Source organism: Pleurodeles waltl, chromosome 6 (genome assembly GCF_031143425.1).
Source record: "Pleurodeles waltl isolate 20211129_DDA chromosome 6, aPleWal1.hap1.20221129, whole genome shotgun sequence".
Taxonomy (NCBI): domain Eukaryota; kingdom Metazoa; phylum Chordata; class Amphibia; order Caudata; family Salamandridae; genus Pleurodeles; species Pleurodeles waltl.
In genome coordinates, this window is record NC_090445.1 from 863785166 (window position 1) to 863806828 (window position 21663).

Consider the following 21663-nt stretch of genomic DNA (forward strand, 5'->3'; position numbering starts at 1 on the left):
TTTCTTTCACTGGTGGATCTTTGTGGGAGGGGGCGGCATTTCTACTGTTACCTCATATAAGTAAGTGTGAGCTAAGTGGTGCTGATTTACCTTTCCAAGTGTGCCAGTTGGCTCTAAGATTTGGTGTTTATCAATCTCTGTGGCTTTTAGTGCGGTAACAAAGCTGCTGATTCATCTGAGTCGCTGAATGAAGTCTGTGATTTCCATTGAATAGGGGTGTCAGGGTTCATGTTTGCCTAGTGCTGCTTAGGGCTGACCCACTTGTGGTATGGCTCTCTCTTGGACAGAAATGGGGAGGCCTCTATCCAGCAAATCTGTGTCACTGCTACTTGGGCCACTCTCTTGACTCTTGTCTCCCATTATAGTTTAGAGGTGGGGACTGGGTGGTTCTTGGACTGTGGACCCAGAGTTCTTGTGGCTAATGACCGAGCTTGCTCCTGTAATGCTGAGTTCTTTAATAAATTAAATGTGTTCCATAACTCCTGACGTGCTTGGTTGAGGATCTGGTCTGGTGCTTACTGCTTTGGTATATCCTCACGTAAGTTAGCACTGTAACCTGGATGGACTGAGAAGGTAATGTGCCAATTATCCTTCTCTCTTACATCCCTTGCTCAACATTCTTGCTCTTAGATGTTGATTCACACTGCTTGGTGATGCTGTGCCTCCTCTGAGGACGGGGCTGGGGGTATAGTTGGGGTAATGGAGCATTGTGTTTTACTGTTAACTAGGTCAAGGGTGCCTTGAGGTTTGGGCCTACCGTAACTAAATACTGGGATGAGATTGGGGTAATTGGATTAATGAAGATTACTGTGTACTGTTTGTTACACAGTTTGGCCTTATTCATAAAGGTCACTTTGGATGTGCAGAGTTAATCTTTCTTTTTACATAGATCTTTGTTTGCATGGGTGCCAAAACTAATAGCAATAGCGAACATTACAATATCAGAAATGGCCAATAATGTGATATACCTGTACAGTCTTGTATGATGTAACATTTCCGTGTGTTAAACATTTCCTTCGAAGTATAACCTATTACAATGTCTGCAATTAAACAGCAGCCTTTGCATTTGCAGTTATACATGTTCAATATTTAAGAAACATAACAATGAACAGTGAGAGGTAACCAAACTAAGGTATGCAACTACCCATCCCATCTGAGGGACGGGGGAGAGGGAGCCTAGGGAGAAGAAAGGTGGGAGGCAGCCCCCACCCAAGTGATTGTGAGCCCCGCCAGCACAAGCACAGAAATAGTCAGCGTTTTGTTGAGGGCCGCTGTTAGCAGCATGTAACATCTTTAGCTGGGGGATGAGTCGAGGACAGTTACAGTACATTCTGCCTTGAGGTAACAAAGTAGGCATTCAGGGTAGCCTGTCGTCGGACTTAGCCTTCTTCATTTCCAAGTATCTTTGCCAATTTGGAGGGCTGGACGGTATTAAGTACACTATTCCACCACTACGCAGTGCCTCTTGGACGGGCAGAAGCAGATTTCCAGCTCATCGCTGTCCTTCGTTTAGCTAAGACCAATGCTAAATCAATAAATTGATTGACAGGTGTACATGCTACAGAACGGGAAGTCATGCCTAGAAAGCAGTGCTAACCCTCTTTCTGGACTAAGAAGCCCAAGAACTCTGAGAGAATCCCCACTATCCTGTCCCAATAGGAATTTAGTTGAGGACAGTCTGCTGCTGTGGCTTGGCAGCGTGGACAGGTATCTGAGACCCCTGGGCACATATGTGTCAATTATTTGGGGCTAGGGTGGGTGTGGTGAAGATAATTAAATTGGGTATATTTAAGTCTGGTGTTTGTGGAAATGAGTTTTGTTATCCCCACACACTGTGTCCACTGTTTGCCTGTGAGTGAGGTGCGGAGTGCTGCATCCCAGTAAGCTCGAAGAGAGTGGAGTAGCACCCCCTACCTAAGCGCAAGGAGCTATAAAGGTATGTGACAGTTCATTGACCACCCTATGTCTAAATAATACCTGGAGGAGGAATGAGGTCCCTGGTTCTTCGTGTGTTCTATGCAAAACCCTGTGTAAGTGTCTCATAAGCGTAGGGTAAATAAGGAAGGAGCCTGGCAATATGCCATAATCGTACTCCAAGCTCATGGACATAGTGATAATCTTATCGTTAAATAAGTCACCCCCAGGTTGTGAGGCCATCTTCTGAACAGAAGGGCACGTCTGACCTGGAGCACAACCCTATGCAGTTTGGCTCTGCCCAGAGGGATAGTTAAGGTGGATAGGGGCATCACTTGATCATGTATGTGCTCAGGCACGCCCTAGCCGCACGCATAAGGATATTCCCTCCTCCCTTGTGAACCTCCCTGTCAAAACCCACCAGCTATTCCAACCCTGGAGGTGGCTTTGTCCTGTCAAACAACTGTCCCAGTTCAGGCATATTTTTTTTTTCGTCCCGCAGGTCAGCGAGTAGGCCACTGTAACTGTGTGGCTGCATAATATTCATAATATTCATAATTAGGGGCGCCTAAGCTACCTCTTCCAAAGGGGCATACAGTTTGGTGAGTGCCACCCACCTCCTGCCTCTACCCCGATCAATGTGGTCAAGAGTGTGCGCAGTTCCCCAAATTACCTTTAGGATAGCGGGATGTAATAGTGCTAAAAAATACAACAGCCTGGGGAGGATCAACGTTTTTGAGATGGTAAATTGAAAGCGACAAGGATATCCAGACTTGAAGGGAGGATCTCATTCTAGTACGGGCACTGTCTAAGTTGCAGTCTACCAAGTCCCTGTTGGAGTGGTAAACATGGATCCTCGAGTATTTAAATGAGTCAAAGGCCCAATGGAGTGGGGCAATCAAGGGCTTTCTCCAGTGGTCCACGGAAAGAACCATCATGGGAAACAGATGAGATTTGTCCCAATTTCTCCTCCATCCTGAGACTTCTCCAAATTGACACAGTAGCTCAATAAGTCATGGGATCACAGTGCTATCATCCCGAAGGTATACCAAGGTATTGCCCGCATACAAAAAATTATATGCCAGCAATTTTCGGCATGAATTTCCCAGCTCGAGTCCCAGGTCCAGAGTGCACATGCAAGTGGCTCCATAGCAAAAGTTATTGGGGACAGGGGACAAACTTGATGGGTACTGCATTCGATGCGGAACGGGTCAGAGATAGTATTACCAGTTTTCACCCGAGCGAGTGGCACAATGTACAATACAGCAATCCATTTAAGGAATCTGGGGCATACTCCACACCTTGTGCGGACTTCCGTCAGTTAATCCCACCCCAGGGTGTTGAATGCATTTTCTATGTCCTGTGACGCAACCCAGGAATGTGTGCATGACGATCATGCCCACTTCATTAACATGAAAAAGAGGTGAAAGTTGAAGAACGTGTTCCTACTAAGAATAAACCTGTTTTGATCTGGGTATATTACATGTTGTGCTATTTGAAGGAGCCAATTGGCCAACACCTTTACAAGGATTTTTAGTCTGAGTTCAATAAGGAGAGAGGGTGATATGACCCCAGTTTTATGGGGTCTCTGTCTGGCTTAGGTTGCACCACCAATATTGCCTCTCAAAGGGACGAGGGAAGTATACCCTGGGAGAAAGCTGTGTTAAAGACCTTGAGCAGGTGTGGGGTGAGTTGGGAATTAAAAGTGGAATAGAATTCCACAGGCCAACCCTCCATACTAGGGGTTTTGCCACGTGCCACCTGTTTAATTGCATCGGAAATTTTAACTTCAGGGATAGGTGTCTCCAGATCCACCCACTAGTATGCCTGTAAATGTGGAAGACATATGTTATCTGGGAATGACCCAATTGAGGTTGATTCTACCATCTCCTTGACTGCGTATAGCTTGGCATAATAAGAGCGAAAAGCAGTATTTATTGTGTCCTGAGAGTTGAACAAGAGACCCGTTTTATCCTGGATGGCTGTGACAGGAGTCCTGGGGGAGTTAGAACGATGGAGCCAAGCCAAAATCTTGCCTTCCTTGTTGCCCTCTATGTGTTTCCTGGTCACATAGTCTTTGTGGTCTCGTGTGCCCAATCTCTCCATTGTTGACCTACGGACGAGCCTTGCTTGCACCAGCGGGGCAGCAGCTGTCTGGTCCGAGGGCAACATCCGCTCATGTCGCAGGATGTCCCCTTCAATTGTATGAAGCTCTCTGCTCTCTTGTAGCCAATCTTAGTGGGTCCCAATTTGCAACCTACCTCATTAATATTTATGAAGGAGGTATGAATTGCGACCCACATAATTCTGTAAATGGACCTATCAATACGTATGTTGATTTGCAAAATAAGAATGCATTCAGTAGGTCAGTGAGCAAAGTGCAGTCCCCTTTTACCTAGTACACTATTTGTACACTAGGCGCCTAGTTCCCAATAAATCTTACCCATTTCTACCACTCAGAGATGGAAGCAACAGACAAACTGTGGGTGAAAAGGCAATAGGAGATACCACAGGTAATTTCACTGGAGGAAGCACTAAGTGAAGGAGAGACAAAATATTAACATGTGTTGGCACAGAGTGCTGAAAAAGAAAGAAAAGTGTAGTTATATCTTTTAAGCAGTGGAATGATACAATCAAAATGGATGGTAAAGAAGTTATACTCTAGGGGGAGACAAACACCAGAAGAGGAAATAAAACATGAAATGAGCAAACAAATGAGATTGACAAGCAAGCCAGCCACTGATTTTCACATGGTTTGCTCAAAGCCCACAATATATATTTTTTACAACAGCTGTAGGTAAGACCTAGTGACATGTTCTGCATTGTGTATGTAGTATTAGGAAGTTCTGTAATTCCTTATTAAAATACTGCCTCTGTCATGCGGAATTTGCAAATGCATTAAAATGCGGAGAAGTTGGTAATTTTATCCTTAGGGAGACGGCGAGCAGCGAGGGGTAAGAAGTATGCCATGCATCTGGCAGCGGAAGGCGAGGATTTTGTTTCTCATTGAGGAAGACTCCACGCTGGAACAGGATGGGGGGGTGTTCACAGTGAAAAGCACATGAAGTGACCGCCTCCACTCCCATTCAACCCGCTACCCCTTTCCGAAAGCTTTCAGGCGTGGTTAAATCACTCCTGGTTGTATGTTTACATTCGCTGCGCGCAATATACGCATCAGCAGCCCCTGCGACGGGAAGGCAGCGTGCAGCTGGGGGAGGAGGGGCTAACCTCGGCTCCAGGAGGAGTCACATGCTCACCTGGGGAGGAGGAGCCCCGCTCAGCTGGGGGAAGTGGAACGAGGAACTGGCAACAAATGTTAGAAGTCAGTGTCCAAGGAGCCGTGCGTGGGGTTCACCGAAGGGAGGGTGCAAGCAGAGCGCCCCAAGTTCAGACTCAGCCCTGGTGGGACGTTAGGGATCCCAGAGGAAGAGGAGCTGTGCGGAAGTCAGGGGAAAAAGTGCTGCGCGGACCGTAGATTAGAGTTTGTGCCGGTCACTGAGTTTCTGTCGGGAGCGTCTGAGTCGGGCCAGGCCCCTCGCCTGAGACTGGTTGGTTCTTTGCTCTTGTCCGGTCTGGGGTGAAGGGACGCCTGGGTCTTTTTTGTCCAGGGATCTGGATTCCTGCCTCTCAGCCACTGTTTGTGGGACACTCACCCCTTGCATGGAGCCCGGACGGACGGACAACGTCGCCCGCACTCTGCAGGCACAGTGAAGACCCCCGTGACCCCTCGCACCCCCTGGGGATCCGAGTCAACTGCGCGCGGAGCCCCGTGCTGGGCTGGGAGATGCTGAGCCCCAGGGTCTGAGCCCGCGATGGGAGGCTGTGTGGGGAGACCGCCGGCAGGGGAGAACCCGCGCTCTCGTGGCAGGGCAGCCGGGCACCCCCGGAAGAGAGCAGGTAAGAGGGGCTGGGAATCCAGCGACAAGGGTGGCCGCTCGGGGATCGTCTAAAATAAGTGCTGGAGTTCGGTACTGAGACCTACCGCACACATCCCGAGAGGAGCAGAGCCATCTGTACCGCTGAATTGGAGAGGCGAGATGAGACCTCCGGGAGACCACACACTTACCACACAAACCCCGTCATCAATCCAGTTGTGATTTATGAATTGAGCAGGGAAAGTGCAGAGTGACTCGGTGATAGCTCAGGACACTCACCATGTTCATAAGGAACGATGGGAGAAAATGGTTGTACAGTGCTTAAACTGGGGAGGGAGGGGTGGAGATCCACACGCAGACATCGGGGCTTTCGGCACAGAAGGTAGCAGGGATACATTGGGGTTGTATTTGCATCCCCTGTGGAATTGAAAGTGGGCAGCACCAGGGATTCGCTACTTATAGAAAAGAATATAAGTCCATGATAGTGACATTTTCTAATAAAGTCCTTAGACCCACCATCAAGTGCAGAATAAAGCGAGACCACTGAGGTCACACTGACGCCCTGTCTCCAACAGAGCAGCTGGTGACTGGCAGTAAAGGGGGGGGGGGGGGTGTGCACTGTAGGCATTCCTCAGCATAACCAGGAAGGAACTAAGATCCATGCAGATAAGCAGAGTGGACACTGACGGCACATACCCCAGGAGATGGGGGTTCTCTTCTGTGGGGTAGTTGATGTAGCAGAAGAGCCACCCAGACTAGCCATAGTGGTAGCAACGAGTTCTTTGAAGAAGGTTGGCTTGCCCACAAAGATTGTACAGTATTGTGAGACTGTAGTGTTACTTGAGGGGTCTACATCAGAATAGACTTTTTTCAAATCCACAACAGTCATGTCACATAGCAATTAGAACAATCACTCCAACAGATGACAATATCAGTCTCTAACTTAACTCAGAAATCATTGGACTGCATAACACCATAGACAATCTCTCTCTGCTTGTTCGCAAATTTATTGCAACATCCAATGACTGGTTTGTTTTGATTAAAAATAATTTAGGTCAGATCATCCAACTAGCTGCTCATCTGACTTTCCCATCATTCACGCCTACTCCATGCCCTAAAATCTTTATTCCTCTAAGAAAACAGTGCCCTCATCTATTCAGAGGTCAGACCTTCCGAGCATCTCAGCTATGCTGTCCTTCCATATACCATACTTCTTTTGCCATTAGCAGTACTCCAAAAAAAGCCTCTTCAGGATAATAAACCTACTCACCTGAACCAACCAAAACCATGGCTCCTGCGTCTCGTCATTTGTCACACAAACCGTATATATATATATATTTTACTTTTCTCCAAGTGTGGTCCTATGGTTCTATTTCGCGTCCTTTGAATGCTTCACCACACTACTCCCACTGAAGCAGTGTTCAGGTCTTTCATCCTCTGCCACTTCTGTTCTGTAGGTAATGGCAAATTGAGCTCCTATTGGTGGGTTCTCCACCCTCCCTTTGCCCTAAAGATTTGTCTCACTGTCCCCCCCCCACCCCCTCATAACACAGATGTTCATTCTCATTTTATTGTCCACATTCTGCAATAAACCTAAGAGGCAGTGTTACCCCCTCCAATCCTCTACTTAGTCAGTTTAAAGATGACTTCCATTGATGGTCTTGTTACATCTAAAACTGAAACCCTGGTGCCAACACTTTGATCTAAAACGGATCTTATTGGGTTTGTCTATGTCAACCTAGCGTTGCCCATGCTTCGGAATGATCCTGGAGGTCCATTTTCAACCCGCCCCCCCTTCGTTTTTTCAGGTCTCGCCTACACAGCGCATCCAAGCCATATTATTTGCTATTCAATGGGCTTACAACCTGCGCAGAGCAAATCATTGGTTGTTTTTGTTGTAACTCTCATTTGCAGTCTTTCGTATTTAGCTCCTGTAGGCTTCCATTCCTTTCCTGTGTTATCTCCTCCCTGGAGCATGTACCAAGTACATATGTTCTTCCTTGTCTTTATTGCAAAATATATATATATATTTTTTTAATAAGCTTTACGGTATTTTCCTGGATGTGTAATGTGCTTACCTACTTTCAACATTGACATACTGATTCTTGTTTATGTTGTTTTTGCCCAGTCTGTTGTCTCTAGCTAGTAATATTGAGACACTGCTCAGGCACATCAAACTTATGCTCCGTAATTAAAAAAACAAGGGCTAAGAATGATTTTAAAAGATGCACTTTTATTTTCAAGAGAGCTTTCAAAAGATGCACATTTGTTTTACATTGTTTTCTTGCTTTCAAAAGATGAGCATTGGGTTTTCTTTGTGGTTAATTCGTGACTCTGCTTGTATTTGCCCTTGTTAATAGTAATTTCACATTGTCCGTTTTTTTTTTTGTTGCACTTCTTATTTATGTTGCATTCACCCTATCTGTCGTCTCTATTGACACTTTGGTTACTTACACCCACAATTGTACTACTCTCTGCCACTCTACTCTGCGCTGAACAGCAGCCATTCTGCTGTACAACATGACAAAAAGACGTTGGCAAAGCACACAGCTCGCACATAGGTGAGAACTATTGGCTTTGCCAATGCTTCTTTTTTTTTTTTAAACAATTGTATTGCATTAACGAAGTACGACCTGGGAAGCCGAAAACCTTTATATCCTGACTCTAAATCCAGCTACCCATGTAGAGTTGAATGGATGTAGGAATGCAATTTGATCATGAACTCCCCTAACCCAGGGGTCCTCATACTTGGGGGCAGCAGGCTCTGGCCAAAAGAAGCATTATACAGATAATGCTTTGTTTTAAGCAGAAACGTGTTATTGCATTTTAAAAAAAGGTACCAGTACTTACCTGCAATGTTTATATAAGTCTAGACATATTTAAACATTGTCATAGTGATAATTGTGAAGAATTCAGAAGGGGAGTGATTTTCATTTTTCAACTGGGGGGGGGAGAGTGACATTAAAAAGTTTGAAAACTTCTGCCTTCACCCACCTTTTAGTGGGTCCCAGTCGGTCATTGTGCCCTGCTACAGATACTCATACTACCCCCAAGGCAGTGTAGGACAGATAATTCCAAAGATGTCTGCTATAATCCAACCCCAGCACAAACCTGCATTTGTTTGATAACATATTTACAAATATCCCTGATTGACCCTTTCTGCCGTTTATCCCTCTCATATAACTAAACAGTTATTTTGACTGAATCCAACCAAGCAAATATGCTAGGTGTCCTCTGTGGAATCCTCTGAAAGTAATGCTGAAGCCAGTGGGGTATAACCAGCGAATGGAGGCGTTATGGTACTCTGTAGGATTAATCAGTGGAAGGCCCTGTAGTTGAAAGACAGCACCCACCAGGAAGGGGTTTAGGGAAAACATTACAGCTCACATGTGAGTAAGGGAGTACATTCGTGAGAATAACAGTACCTGAAAAACGAACGAGAATAATCGTATTCGACTTTATAAACACATTTTCAGAATCTTACCAAACAGCCATATAAAATAGCTAGATAAGGCTGCTAAACACTCAAGTGTAGATTCTAATGCAGGTAACTGATACTCTTTAGTGTATCCAATGGTGGCTGGAGTTGGTAGACTACCTCACGCGAGAGGAGGCAGTTGAGTGGTGTATGCTAGCGTGCTTAAAACAGATGTTCTCGTTTTTGTTTACACATATTGAATCCGGCTGGACAATGGGAGAACTAACTGTTTGGTCATTGATGCACAGGTTTGCTGTTGTAAAGGTTCACTATTATTTGAATCGTGGACTGTAAAGTTGTACAGAAGTGCAAGGCGGTGGTAGTAAAGTTCTTTGAGGAGGTGTTCACAAGAGAGGACATCAGTGTGCTGTAGCATGAGTGACAATGGTGTTATTTTCAGCTTGGATGGTAAGTACTTCATTGAAAGTGGCAAGGATGAGGTACTCTAAGTCCTTCCCTCGCTATTGTAACTTTGCCTCCTCCCCTCCCTCCTTTGGACTCTCGGGGCCGTCATTCTACTTTGACGGCGGGGGGGAAATAGAGTAACAGGGTCTATGGTAAGATGCCTGTTAGAAGTGAGTGATAAAGTTCATCCAGTTCCTCTTTGTTTCGGTGTTTTCTGCTTACAACAGACACCAAATGGAAGCAGGCCAGGCATCTTTTGGGATGTTCTGAACTCGAAAAGCATCTGCTATGGGGAAGTCAGTGTGAGTACAAAGGGGAAGGTGACCCCTGAAGGTCCGCGATTTGTTGTGAATTGTCTTGTTTGTAATTGAACCTTTGAGGCTACCGTGGGCCCTCCTTGAGAAGGGAGTTACTCTGGAATGTTGTGCAGCTAGGTGCTGCTATCACACTAGTTGCTGGAAATAAACTAGCGGGTCGCTCTGTCAGGCCGAGCTGTGGCTGTAAATAGAGATATTTGACTTCGTTTCATACTTCTTGAGGGTGTAATTATTGCTTCCTGTCACAACAGTATCCAGAACTCGTTCTTTTAGCGAGGGTGAGGGCAAAAGTGCAGCAACAGGCCGTTAAGAGCTGCGGTTTAAGTTTTACGTACCTGTGCACCTAAAGCGACAGTGGACCATATGGCTCACAGATGATGCACGCAGTGCAGTCGAGAGTGGGGACGTATTTCCAGGCATAGGGTTGTAAAGAGTTTAGTGGAAGAGTTTTCTGTAGAAATTCAAGGAATCGGGCAGGTCGCTGTCCGCCTGCAGCAGGGTATGAGAGAGTTTACGAGATAATGACTCAGATGAAAGATGTGACTGGTCAGTGCATAGGAATGTAAGGACAACACATTTTAACACAGCTGTGTAGAGTTGACGTGCTGTTTGTAAAGGGAGGTGACGTTTCGTGACGTACGTGTGTTTGTGTCAAGGTACATGAGCAGGCGAAGGGAGGCACTGGAATCATGTGAATGGAGCAGGTTACTTATATATTGAGCTTGTAAAGTGAAGTTGTATTTTTCTGCTTTCTCGAAAAGTATGTGCAAAAAACCTGCCCCCGTGGTGCTGCGCCTGAACTCGGGACTTCAGGTATAACAAAGAAAACTTAGGGCCTCATTATGAGATTGGCGGTCCCACCACAGGGCCGCCAAAACTCACGGGGAGGACGCCACCGCCATGACGGTGATATCCCTTGGCGGGAACATTGCAACATGCGTTCCTACCAAGCTTCCCGGCAGGAAGTGTTAGGATATTGGCCTCTGCTCCCGGTGGAGCCCCACACTGGCTTCCCGCCAGCCTTTTTATAGCGGGGTCCCCGCTGTGAACAGGCTGGTGGAAAGTGGGGTTGTGATCAGCCAGGCGGCGCCACCATGGCTGATTACAAGCCCGACCACCGTCATCCTGTTGGGATCTATGATGCTCATGACCGCCAAACTCGTAACGAGGCCCTTAATGTCTTGTGATATGTTTAATGATTTCTTCATTGCTTTTAATTTAAACAAAATATATTACTATGAACTGAAATAGGACTCATGAATGGAACATTTTTTTTTAGAGGCATTTAGTTCGAAGCAGCATTCCCATTCCCTTATTTTCAAGAAGTGTGCTCAGCTTGCTAATCCACATTCCACACAATTAAGTTTTATACTCTGTGAAAGTGTTCACCCATCTCTTGGTACGACGGGTTAGTATCACTACTTTAGTTACACATTCTCTGTAAACATTTTTTTGTTTGTTTTATTTTTCATTGTGGATTTGTCGAACACGTATAGAAAATCATGACATTCAAGCATGGTCTTCATATGTCTGTGCAGTATACATACTGCCGTTGTATCCTTGCTTGTTTATAGTTCGAGTATTTGTGATTCTTCCCCCCCACCCCCAACCCTGGGGTTCCCATCACCTACAATAACTAGAGAACACAGTGATTCCCATCCTAGATGTTATAGGTTCACCCTAGGTTTTAGCAGGTAAAAAGAAAACTAGTTAGGTTGGGTTTGTTATAGGGATAGGATGAACGAGGGAAATACAGTGAGTGAGAATTTGGACAGAGCATCAATAGAAAGCTATACAAATTTGGCCCCAGGCTTCTATAGTGTGTTGGATTCATCATAACATTTATTTAGACCAGCATAGAGTAATTTTTGGGTTTGGTTTGGGGGAGAAGGATACAACAGTTTTAATTCTCAAACGTACGAGATCTAACATGGTAAAGTTAACCACACTTTGATGAATTATACAAGGCTCTGAATGCACAGATAAATTCAGAGATAGCTAATCTGGATGCCTGTCTCTCTCTGTGGTCATACAGCTGATGTTACATGCCTCTTAAATTTAATTAAATATGGAACCAATATCACTAGGTTCTAATTCTGCCTTTTCTCCAAACTAATATAGTGAGATCTTGTACTAATAAACAAGTTTCGTTAGGTGTTATTTTCACCTGCTACAATTTGGCTTTTGTGTGTGGCTCCGAGGATCAGTGAGTGGGCAGACAATTTTTGTTCAACAATGTAGCTTCTTTTCCACATTTCCTGGATAGGGGAGTATGATGCTCGGTTTATGCCCTTTTTGGCATGAAATTTCTGCAGAAGAAAAAAACTGATGTCATCAAGTTTGACCATACTTGTACGTAATCTGTAAACAGATGTAAACTAAATACACAGAATAATCCAAGAAAATATAGTTACCTGAGCCAACACCTCCAGTTTCACAGTAGACCTCCTTTTTCAGCACTCTTTTAAGAGAACTAGGAAATGTGACTATTGATTTAGCCGTTGTTTAAAGAAGGCAGATCATGTTAAAAGGTAGAAGCTGTCCACCATAAAGTTCACCTGTATCTCTTTTAATCTCTTCACTGTGGAGTAAACCTGTTGCTGTCTGTAATGTAGATTTAATTGTGTTACATCTGGCATGACAGATGGTGCACCGTAGTGGTGATCAAAGCATCCTTCATACTGTGCTGTTCCAAACCTTCAGAGCATAATTTGTATGCCTATCCTCTTCTCTGCCCTTGAACCTGACCGCATCATACATTGATTCTGCTCTTGCTAACGGTTATGTTGAGTGTATTATCTGTAGACCTGTTTGCTTTCCTCCCACTACTGTTGCAGGTTTCTGTGGGCCCCAAACTATAGATGGCCCATTGTGTGGTGATCAGCATTGGTTCTCAGTAATTGTAGTGGGATCAGTAGTAGTCCAAGTGGTTTTGGTTGCAGGGTCAACACGTGCTTGTGGTACTAGTGGCTGTGCATGAGCTCCTCCTGGAATGTATTGTGGTTGGCTGCCGTTGTCGTGTTTGAAGTGGTTAAGTGCCGCGAAACGACCAGATGCATCTTAGTTCTAAATAACCTCACTTTCACGTTGGTCCTTGTACCTTGATGAACTCTATAATGTTTAGCTGCAGCTCAATGGTTATAATATCGGTCATATATTTTGTGTGTGTGTGTGTATAGATATATAGATCGATATATGCTATGTAGTATGGTAAATATGATAACAATTATGTGACTGGACTGAGGTAATCTTAAAATGCTTTATGAATGAAAGTTCACCAGATTTGACAGGCATGCAGTGATTGCCTGTGTTTGGTGCCTCTAGCTGGTTAGTTACATTTTTGTTCAGTTCTTGTAATCTTTTATGCCCCGGGTTAGAGTTTGTAGATGCTGGGAACATTCATAAAACGCAAACAAGCCCTTTGGTAGACCACATTTTCCTGATGGATGTTTGTTAGCTGAAACATAACTGATTTGCTGGAAATACTTTGCACATTTTCAGAAGGTGGCCATGTTGTTTCTGGCGCATGTTGTTGCCAAAACCAAAATGCCGGCAGACTGTGGGGAAACGAAAGGAATGCGGGAAACAAAAGTAATGGGCCGTTTGTCACTACAACGTATAGCATGTTTCGTGTGTTAAAGAGAGAGACTATTTCTTTAATTAATAAAGCAAAAATCTTAAAGTGCTTTCATATAGTAGAAGAAAGGAAAATGAGTACTGGGGCTCCCCTTTTACTTTTTGCGCATACTGAATAGCATCAGCAAAGAAAAACAAAAGCCCCCGCAGAGTTATGTTTATGCACACATAGACAACATCCATTAGGATACAGAGGCCATTTTGTAGCAAGTTAACTAACAGTGGTGGGGAGTGTTATTTATAAAAAAATAAAAGCTGAAGGGGATATCGGAGTGTGTAGGTGAGCGAGGATGTGAAAGAGAAAGCAGCTCACAGGAACGAGAGCAAGGAAACAAAGTCAATCCTATAGAGTGCTGAAGAAAGGGGAAAAAAAACAAGCATTGACAAAGTCAGTAGGTCTTGTCTTTTTGACCCGTTGGTTTCGCAAACGTGTTTTGCAGATGCAGTATGCAATAATATTAGAAAAAAGAAAGTGCTTTAAGTCCACGCCGTGCAGCATCGGCAGAAAAAAGGCACAAGCATGCACTTTTACTAGTCATGTCATTCAACCTAACAACTGTCTGTAGGCAAGACCTTAAACACTCCCTGATGGGAGCCATTGAAGAATACAAGTCATCATGTCAAAAACGAAGTGGATATGCTCCAGGGGAGGGACAAACGCAAGGAGAGACATAAGTCATAAAGAAACAAGCGCAGGATATGTACAAGAAATTCAAATAATGCTAATCAATGGGCTGACCCAAAGCCCACTGTAAGTATATTGTTTTATAGACAATAGGCCTTCAACAACTTTAAGTGTGACCTAAAAAGGCCTGAGCCATTATGTATATAGTCTTCTGCCAGAATAACTAGTATTGACAATTCTGCATCCCTGGAGTCTTTGTACATTTACAGGTACACCTCTAAGTTTAGGAGTACAAGCTCCTATTCTCTCAGCCTAAGGGTGTTTATGAAGATTTGTAGACCATGTTGCCAAACGTAGCAGTTTGTTTTGACGAAATAGAAGCTTTTAAAAATACTCAATCCTTCTGGAGTTGGCACTGGTCTCTGTTAGTTGTTTGTCTTGCACTGAAGTTTTTCATGGTGCTATTTGTCTGCAGACCTTCCTTTTTTTTTTTTTTTTTTTTTTTTTTGTTCCATGAATTTCTTGTGGACCCAACTGCCTGTATCCTTATGCTGTTTTTCCTCTCCTTTTTTCAGAATCATTAGGAACTAACACAATTATGAATTGGGTTGTGAATGTTGTCCCGCTGAAATGCTTTGTCAAATGTGAGGTTAAACCATGGTCATACCTAATGGTCATACTTGATTTGCCCATGAAGAGACAAGGTGGCCACTGCCTTTATGACTAGTTTAGTGTGATTCTACCTAGTGTTTTCTTTACATAGTTATGAAGAAAAAATAATTTGGTAATTTAGAAGGGACAGTGCCTCTTGGAATGTATGCTACACTCTTCCTTCATCCATTATTCACATGGGGTTTCTCAAAGTGACCTTGTCAGGTTTAAGTTTTTTAATTATTCAAATGCGCAGACTTGTCTAATGAAATTGAAAATAGAAGCAATACAAAATAGCTTTGTTGTCTAATGAATACGTTTATAATCACGGAATTGGACTTGAGGCCTCGTGCATCATGGAACTGCGTGGTGAGTTACTCCATATAGTACCGAGGTACTTGTTTTGTGGTATCAGTAACATTTTGACAGAGTGGCGTATTGTCTCCCGGGTCTGATATCGTGGAGCTCCGTGTGTTGGCATAAACATGTCATATATCAGTGTGCTGCCTGTTCATGCAACTCTCCTGATAGAGGGCTGCTGGTACATGTATGTGATGAACCAGCTGACTTACTGCGCAGTTGTACGGTATGAACTTGTACCACATGAAATTGTTTACTTTTTGTCGTAAATGCTTCCCCTGAGGTTAACTATAATGGCTGTTGTGTCTTTTTTAGCCTTAATGTTATTTTAACGGTGTAAAACAATTGCATAAGCACAACAGCAGCTGTACTGGTATGGAGCTGTTCGGAGTGCTTTCGAGTGAGAGGTGGACTGCCACGAGGAAGAGACGCGTCACACCTCCTGCCGGGTGTCTACACTCCTCGCCTTTCCTCCTGCATTTAGAGTTTTAGACGCGCCGTGTGCGCGAGCCAGGCCCCTGGCTGCTGCTGGCCCTGTCCGCCTGGCATTCATATCCGGTTCACGTACAGCTCTGCACTTGCGGGGCTCAGGATACGTCTTGGCAGCCACTTCTGAGCGCGAGATGTCTCCGTTGACAAAACCCCGTCAACTGCATTCCTTGTAATGCGAGAGGCACTGCTTACAATCTCGAGAAATGCTGCTACAGCTCTTTATACATAATTATTGTGCTCAAGTCACCGATGATGTGCGTTAGTTGATGGTTTCGGATCTTGAAAATATTTTTTGTTACGTCTTTTCTCTAATGGTAAGTTGTGCCATTCATGAGATACATACTGTATTCCTTTACATTGTCTAAGGAGCACCTCTATTGCTAGACACGAGGGACTATAAACACTCTAGTCAGTGTTTGAGTGTGAACGTCAAACCTATTGGTTTTGCTAATACTTGTTTAATATGCTACTGAGACTGATGTAGGTGCGCAAATCATAAGCATCTATTTAAAAGCACTTTGCTCGAATGCTTTTTGTTTAACAAATAGGGCTCCATTAAATGACATTATAATCAGTATAAGAGCGTGAGAAAACCTTACTATTCAAAACCGTGATTTTAAAATCCCCCATCTTCTGAACATCCCTAGCGCCCCACGTTCTTGTTTCCACTCTTCGTAGAAGAGCCGAACTGCTCAACGCCACAGCTACCCAGGGTTATGCTAAGGGTTTACAAAGGAGCCTGACTGGACCCAAGTCCATATCGTGAGTCTGTTCCACGGTGAGGTCTTACAGCCACCCCATATAATACATCACTTTCCTCACACACACATTCTAAACGGGTTTTGTTTGCAAATTCTGCAGCATCCAATGAGCCTGAGTAAACACTCAATCATTCCTTAATTCCTAGCTCCTAATTCTGAAATGTTCTGGGACTTTTTTCTTTCCTCAAGCATTAAAATGCACCCAATGGATCTGCCATGTTGTTCTACTGCTTAGCATAGGTTATACAGTCGCTATCTGTGTTTTGTAGAAAATTAACATGTACCTAACCAGAACAAGCATTGGCAAAGCCAGTTGGTCAGGAGTTGGCTACCATAATGCTTCTTAAATTTTGTCATGATTTTTTGCAAAACTCTATTATTGATAAGGTTGCCGAGCACTGGCAGACAATAAATAAAAATTTGTTACAAACTAAAACTTTTTTTTGTCTTAAAATGTGCACATTGCCATATTAGTCTTTGGCACTGAAGGCACCTACTTTGTGTGCAGATACGCTTCTTGTGAAATAGCAGAAAGCCATCTTTTACTGGGAAGTTAAACAGTGGCTGAAAGGGACTGACCCATTGCCCAATGCTATATGCTGGAGTGTAGTGGATTTATGAACAGAGGCGCAGCTGCAGCACTGTCTAGAGGACTTAGAATGGAGGAGTTACCAATGAGAACAGAGAAGCAGCTGCAGCATTGCCTACAGGATTAAGGATGAGGAATTACCACTGGGTCTAAAGAAGCAGCTAGTAGCACTACCTAGAGGACTTTAAATTACTGACGGACCAGAGAAGCAGCTTGCAGTATAGTCTAGAGGACTTAGAATGAGGAATTACCACTGGACTAGAGAAGCAGCTACAACACTGTCTAGATGACAAAGAATAAGGAATTACCACTGGGACCTGAGACGCAGCTATCAGTACTGCCTAGAGGACTTAGAATGAGGAATTACTAACGGGATCAGAGAAGCAGCTTGCAGTGTTGTCTAGAGGACGTAGGATGAGAAATTACCACTTGGACCACAGAAGCAGCTGCAACACTGTTTAGAGGACTTTGAATTAGGACATACCACTGGGATCAGAGGGGCAGCTTCAGCATGGTCTACCTGACTTAGAATGAGGAATTACCATTGGGACCAGAGAAGCAGCTGCAGCACTATTTAGAGGACCCTAGAATGAGGAAGACTGAAAGTGGCTGAGTGTGTGCAAAACATGCACACACAGCCAATTATTTCTAAAATAGCAGTGGAGGGAAAAGTGGCTTGGAAAACATCAATTAAGTATACCTAGCAGAGGCACAAGAACAAGGAAACCTGAAACCTTTGGTGCCTTTCCAAACAGTGTTTTCACTGATGTGGGGTGAACACTTTGATATAGACAACAAAAAGAAGACTAGGGCTGCAAACCCCAGACGGGAGGAGGGGCCATCACATGCTGTAATAAGAGGAAACGTGAACTAGTGTGATGGCCAACAAGAATGTTCTCGTAGTGAAATCGCCTGGGAGGGAACTAAGCACGCAAAGGAGTGACATTTAGGAAAATGCACCAATAAAAAGGAAGCATTTAAGTCAAGCACAACAAAAAACAAATGGCTATAGTGGGTGTGGTTTAAATCCATAAACTGACAACAGCATTTTTTGCAGACAGTGAATGCATGCTTCCTAGACTCCAATTAAAAAGGAGATTGCTGCAAAGAGAGGCCGACTTGCACCAAACTAATTAAAGAAGTAATGTGTCGAGCGAGCGTTTGGTGTTTCTCAAAATCTTGTTTCTAAGGTTGTCAAATATTTAAGGAGACATAGGAGAGTGGCACTGCTGTTTCGGCATCATGGTAGAATAGTTGTGCATAAAAGTCTCTCCCGTGGGTAAGTAAACTTTATTGGCATGCTTTAGATAGAAGTGTATCCGGAGCAGTTAAGTAGTTTGGAGATTGGGCGTTACTTGCTCCCCATTGAAATGCTGTTGTATATAACCACAATTGGAAGTTATTGGAACATTTAGCAACTCGGCATAAAGCGTTGTACACCAGATGCCCACTAGCCAAATGTCATTTAGTAGTGTGAGATGTTGCCCTAGATCGTACAGCTATTTAACTAGGTAGAAGAAATACAGGTTGAGAGGGATTTTTGTTTTCGTTTGTTTTTTAGTTGATGAAAAACCCCAGATAGGCCATGGTCTGTGCCAATAGAAGGTGAAAGAATGGGCGAGTATGGCGTTGCATCCCTCCATTCTTTGCCAGCAAGTCTGTAGAGCAGCTGCACTCAGTATCTAATTGCTGACTACCTTTAGTAGTTACTAGTAGTTATTACTTTTGTTGTCAGCCGAGGAGTGCATTAAAAATGGTATAACAGGCGAAAAGCCCTTCCCTAGTATGTTTTGGCTAGATTGCACACTTGGGCAAGCTGTTCATCTTCAGAAGATATTTTTCCTTTGCTTCCTTCTATGGACATATGCTGATGTCTTTTTATACATGCTTGGATGTGGTTAGTTCTCTCTAAGGCAGTGCCTAGGGCATTGTATTTGTGCTTTGTCTGAGTGTCTTACTGACTTGGTCTGATGCAGATTTCAGTCTGTTCTTCACCAGGTCAACCTTTGTTCCGTAGAACTTGAAGTCTTGTCATTGTGCTTGATTTTTATTTTTTGTTGGTTGCAGTAGATTAAGGCAAGCTTGTAACTGCTTGGAAGAGTTGCGCTGGGTGATTCATTGAGAAGGGTTTCCTAGTGTTGATATTACAGTTGCAACAGCTTTACTACAGATGGACATGTTAAGATCATCCTCCGATCGTGGTAACTTCTCACTATGTGAGTCTGCTCAGAATCCATGTTTAATGCAATGTGCCCACCAGTTTGTCCCTAAGAGGCATGTGCAGCGTACAGCCGGCGTGGAGTTTGGTGTATAATGCACGTTCTACTACCTTCATGTTGGATTCCTCATAAACGACAGTTTACTTCCTTAATCACACTCCGCCTTACTGAGAGAAACTAATCCTGCACAAAGTTAAGGGCTGCACTGGACACACAGTAGTTGGTTTGATGGCGAGTCTCGCCAGACATCATTTGATTGTATTGGCAGTGCGGCTGAATGAATTCCTCTTATAACTACCACTTTCTAAGACCCGTGACTTTTTTTTAGGTGATTGTCAGTGCTTATTTTGAGCACGTGCTTGCCAGTGTTGAGCACGTTTCAAAGCACAGGGACTTCATTAAGGTGCATTGTTCATCATTGAACAGGACAGTGGTCAGACAATTGTCCATTTTGCATGAAAGGGTCTCTGCTTCTTTGGCTTTGATATATTCCAAATGATAGACTTTTGTTTTTTTAGGGACAGCACCACTAACATGAAAAAGGACTGTAGCAAACGAGTTATCTCAAGCCCTGCCACACCCAAAAGCATGGATCGCCACTTGCCCACCCCTCACTGAGTGATGTTATCCAGGGTCTTTAGACAGGTACTGTCCTTTCTGCATATCCTCCACCATTGATCGATGGTGGCCAGCTTGCTATTCTATCACGGGCATGGGTACATTTATAATTCAATTTCGAACCTCATTCAAAATAAATAGGAGTTTTGAAAATATTGAGTGTTAGGCAAGTGTCTTTCCAGGTCGGTTTTTTGTCTTGTCTTGTCTTGTCTTTTTTTTTCTTCTCGAATTCACAATTTTTAATTGAATGGATACTCATGCCAAGGCATGGACAACTTGGTGTCAGTCAGGATAAATGTGGAACGCTGCTTCAAATAAATGGCAAAATGCAGTGTATTAGTGTTTCTGTAGCCCTTCTTAAACCTAGATTGGTAGCAGGGGAATGCTTTACCTGGCACTAGGACTGACACTGAAACTCTTTCGGTCCAAGAGTTGGCACAGTGGCATTGGGCAGTGCCGGCAGAGGGTGGTACTTGGCAGCAACCTCCTAAGGAACTCTTAGAGGCCTGGCATTTGTATCTAAACAAATAAAGCAGATTGATCTCGTAAATCCGGTTGTACTACTACTTCAGATTGTGCATACCTGACCCCTCTCACGTTGCCTAAATATCCTTTTTAGGACAGAGTTTGAAAATGCAGATGTCTAAGCAGGCCCATTATTTTCAATATACATATAGTGAAGTCTGTCGTTTTCAACCATTGGCTTTTAACCAGCTTCTTTCAGCCACTGGCATGATAATTTGTCAATCCTATATTTCCTGGGTTATTCTCTGTCATCCAGTGTATCAGTTCACAGTGTATGTGAATATATATCCTTCATGCACACTTATGCAACCTGTCTCTACATGTGTTAACACATTAAACCGAGAACTGTTGGCGTTGCCAATGTTTGTTTTCAATGTAAATTGAAGTATTCTTTCCCCAGAATATTAAGCTTAAAGTGTTGTACTTTGGCACGGCGTCTCTGGGGGTTTCATTGATTTTCAGCAAGAAATTTGATGTGCGTTTTCTGCAGACAAATAATGTACTCAGAGTGTCCTACTACAAACTCTTGAGATTCTGTGTTTTAGGCGCAGGCAAAAACCACTGAAGAGGCGAATTCCAGCGGATCGACCTTTTACTGTAACACTGTTCACCTTCATCAGGAAAATGCTAATGCAATCATTTTTTCTGTTTGCCGGTCGGATGTTGAAGTTTGCCGCGGCGTGTCTAGCTCGGTCTCGGCGGACTCCCAAATGTGCAGACGAATCCACTCCAGTTCGTTTCAGCCTAGAAGCTGAAAGTGTCTCTCGAAGGGCCCGGTGCCCTTGACATCAGCTCTGGCAATGCTGATTGCACCTAAAGTGGGATCAGGCAGGACAGTGATTAGCCAGTTCTCTACTATAAGCTTGGCGAAAGAGCGGGGTTCTCCCTAAAACCCTTGCCTAAGAGACTAGATTACAATCGATTGTCCAGCCTTTTCCCCCCGCCGGTTGCCCCCGATTTGTTACTCAGCTTCTGGGGTAGCTTGCGGCAGACCTCCATCGGCGGAGCGCTGCACACCACCTTCTTTTCTGAAATGTAGTCTCTAGAGGGTCTCCAAAAGGAGGCTTATGCTCTGACGGCTGCGAGGTAATAAGTATGAAAGTGACTTTCTGCTCCCATTGGGTGACTCTGGAAGCATCTCCCAGTGGTATCACCCAGATGCCAAGTCGTCTATAGGTTTATGGCTATAGATGACCAG

At 44.0% G+C, this 21663-nt stretch overlaps 1 protein-coding gene across 1 annotated transcript in view; it reads left to right on the forward strand.

The window, feature by feature from the left end:
* Nucleotides 1–5131: 5131 nt before the first annotated feature.
* The window catches only part of UBTD1 (ubiquitin domain containing 1), a 207439-nt gene continuing 190907 nt past the window's right edge, over nucleotides 5132–21663 (forward strand). Inside the window, exon 1 of the mRNA XM_069239620.1 lies at nucleotides 5132–5811. Within this exon, the coding sequence (XP_069095721.1) occupies nucleotides 5727–5811 (85 nt within the window). The 5' untranslated portion in view covers nucleotides 5132–5726. The remainder of the gene's footprint in view (nucleotides 5812–21663) is intronic.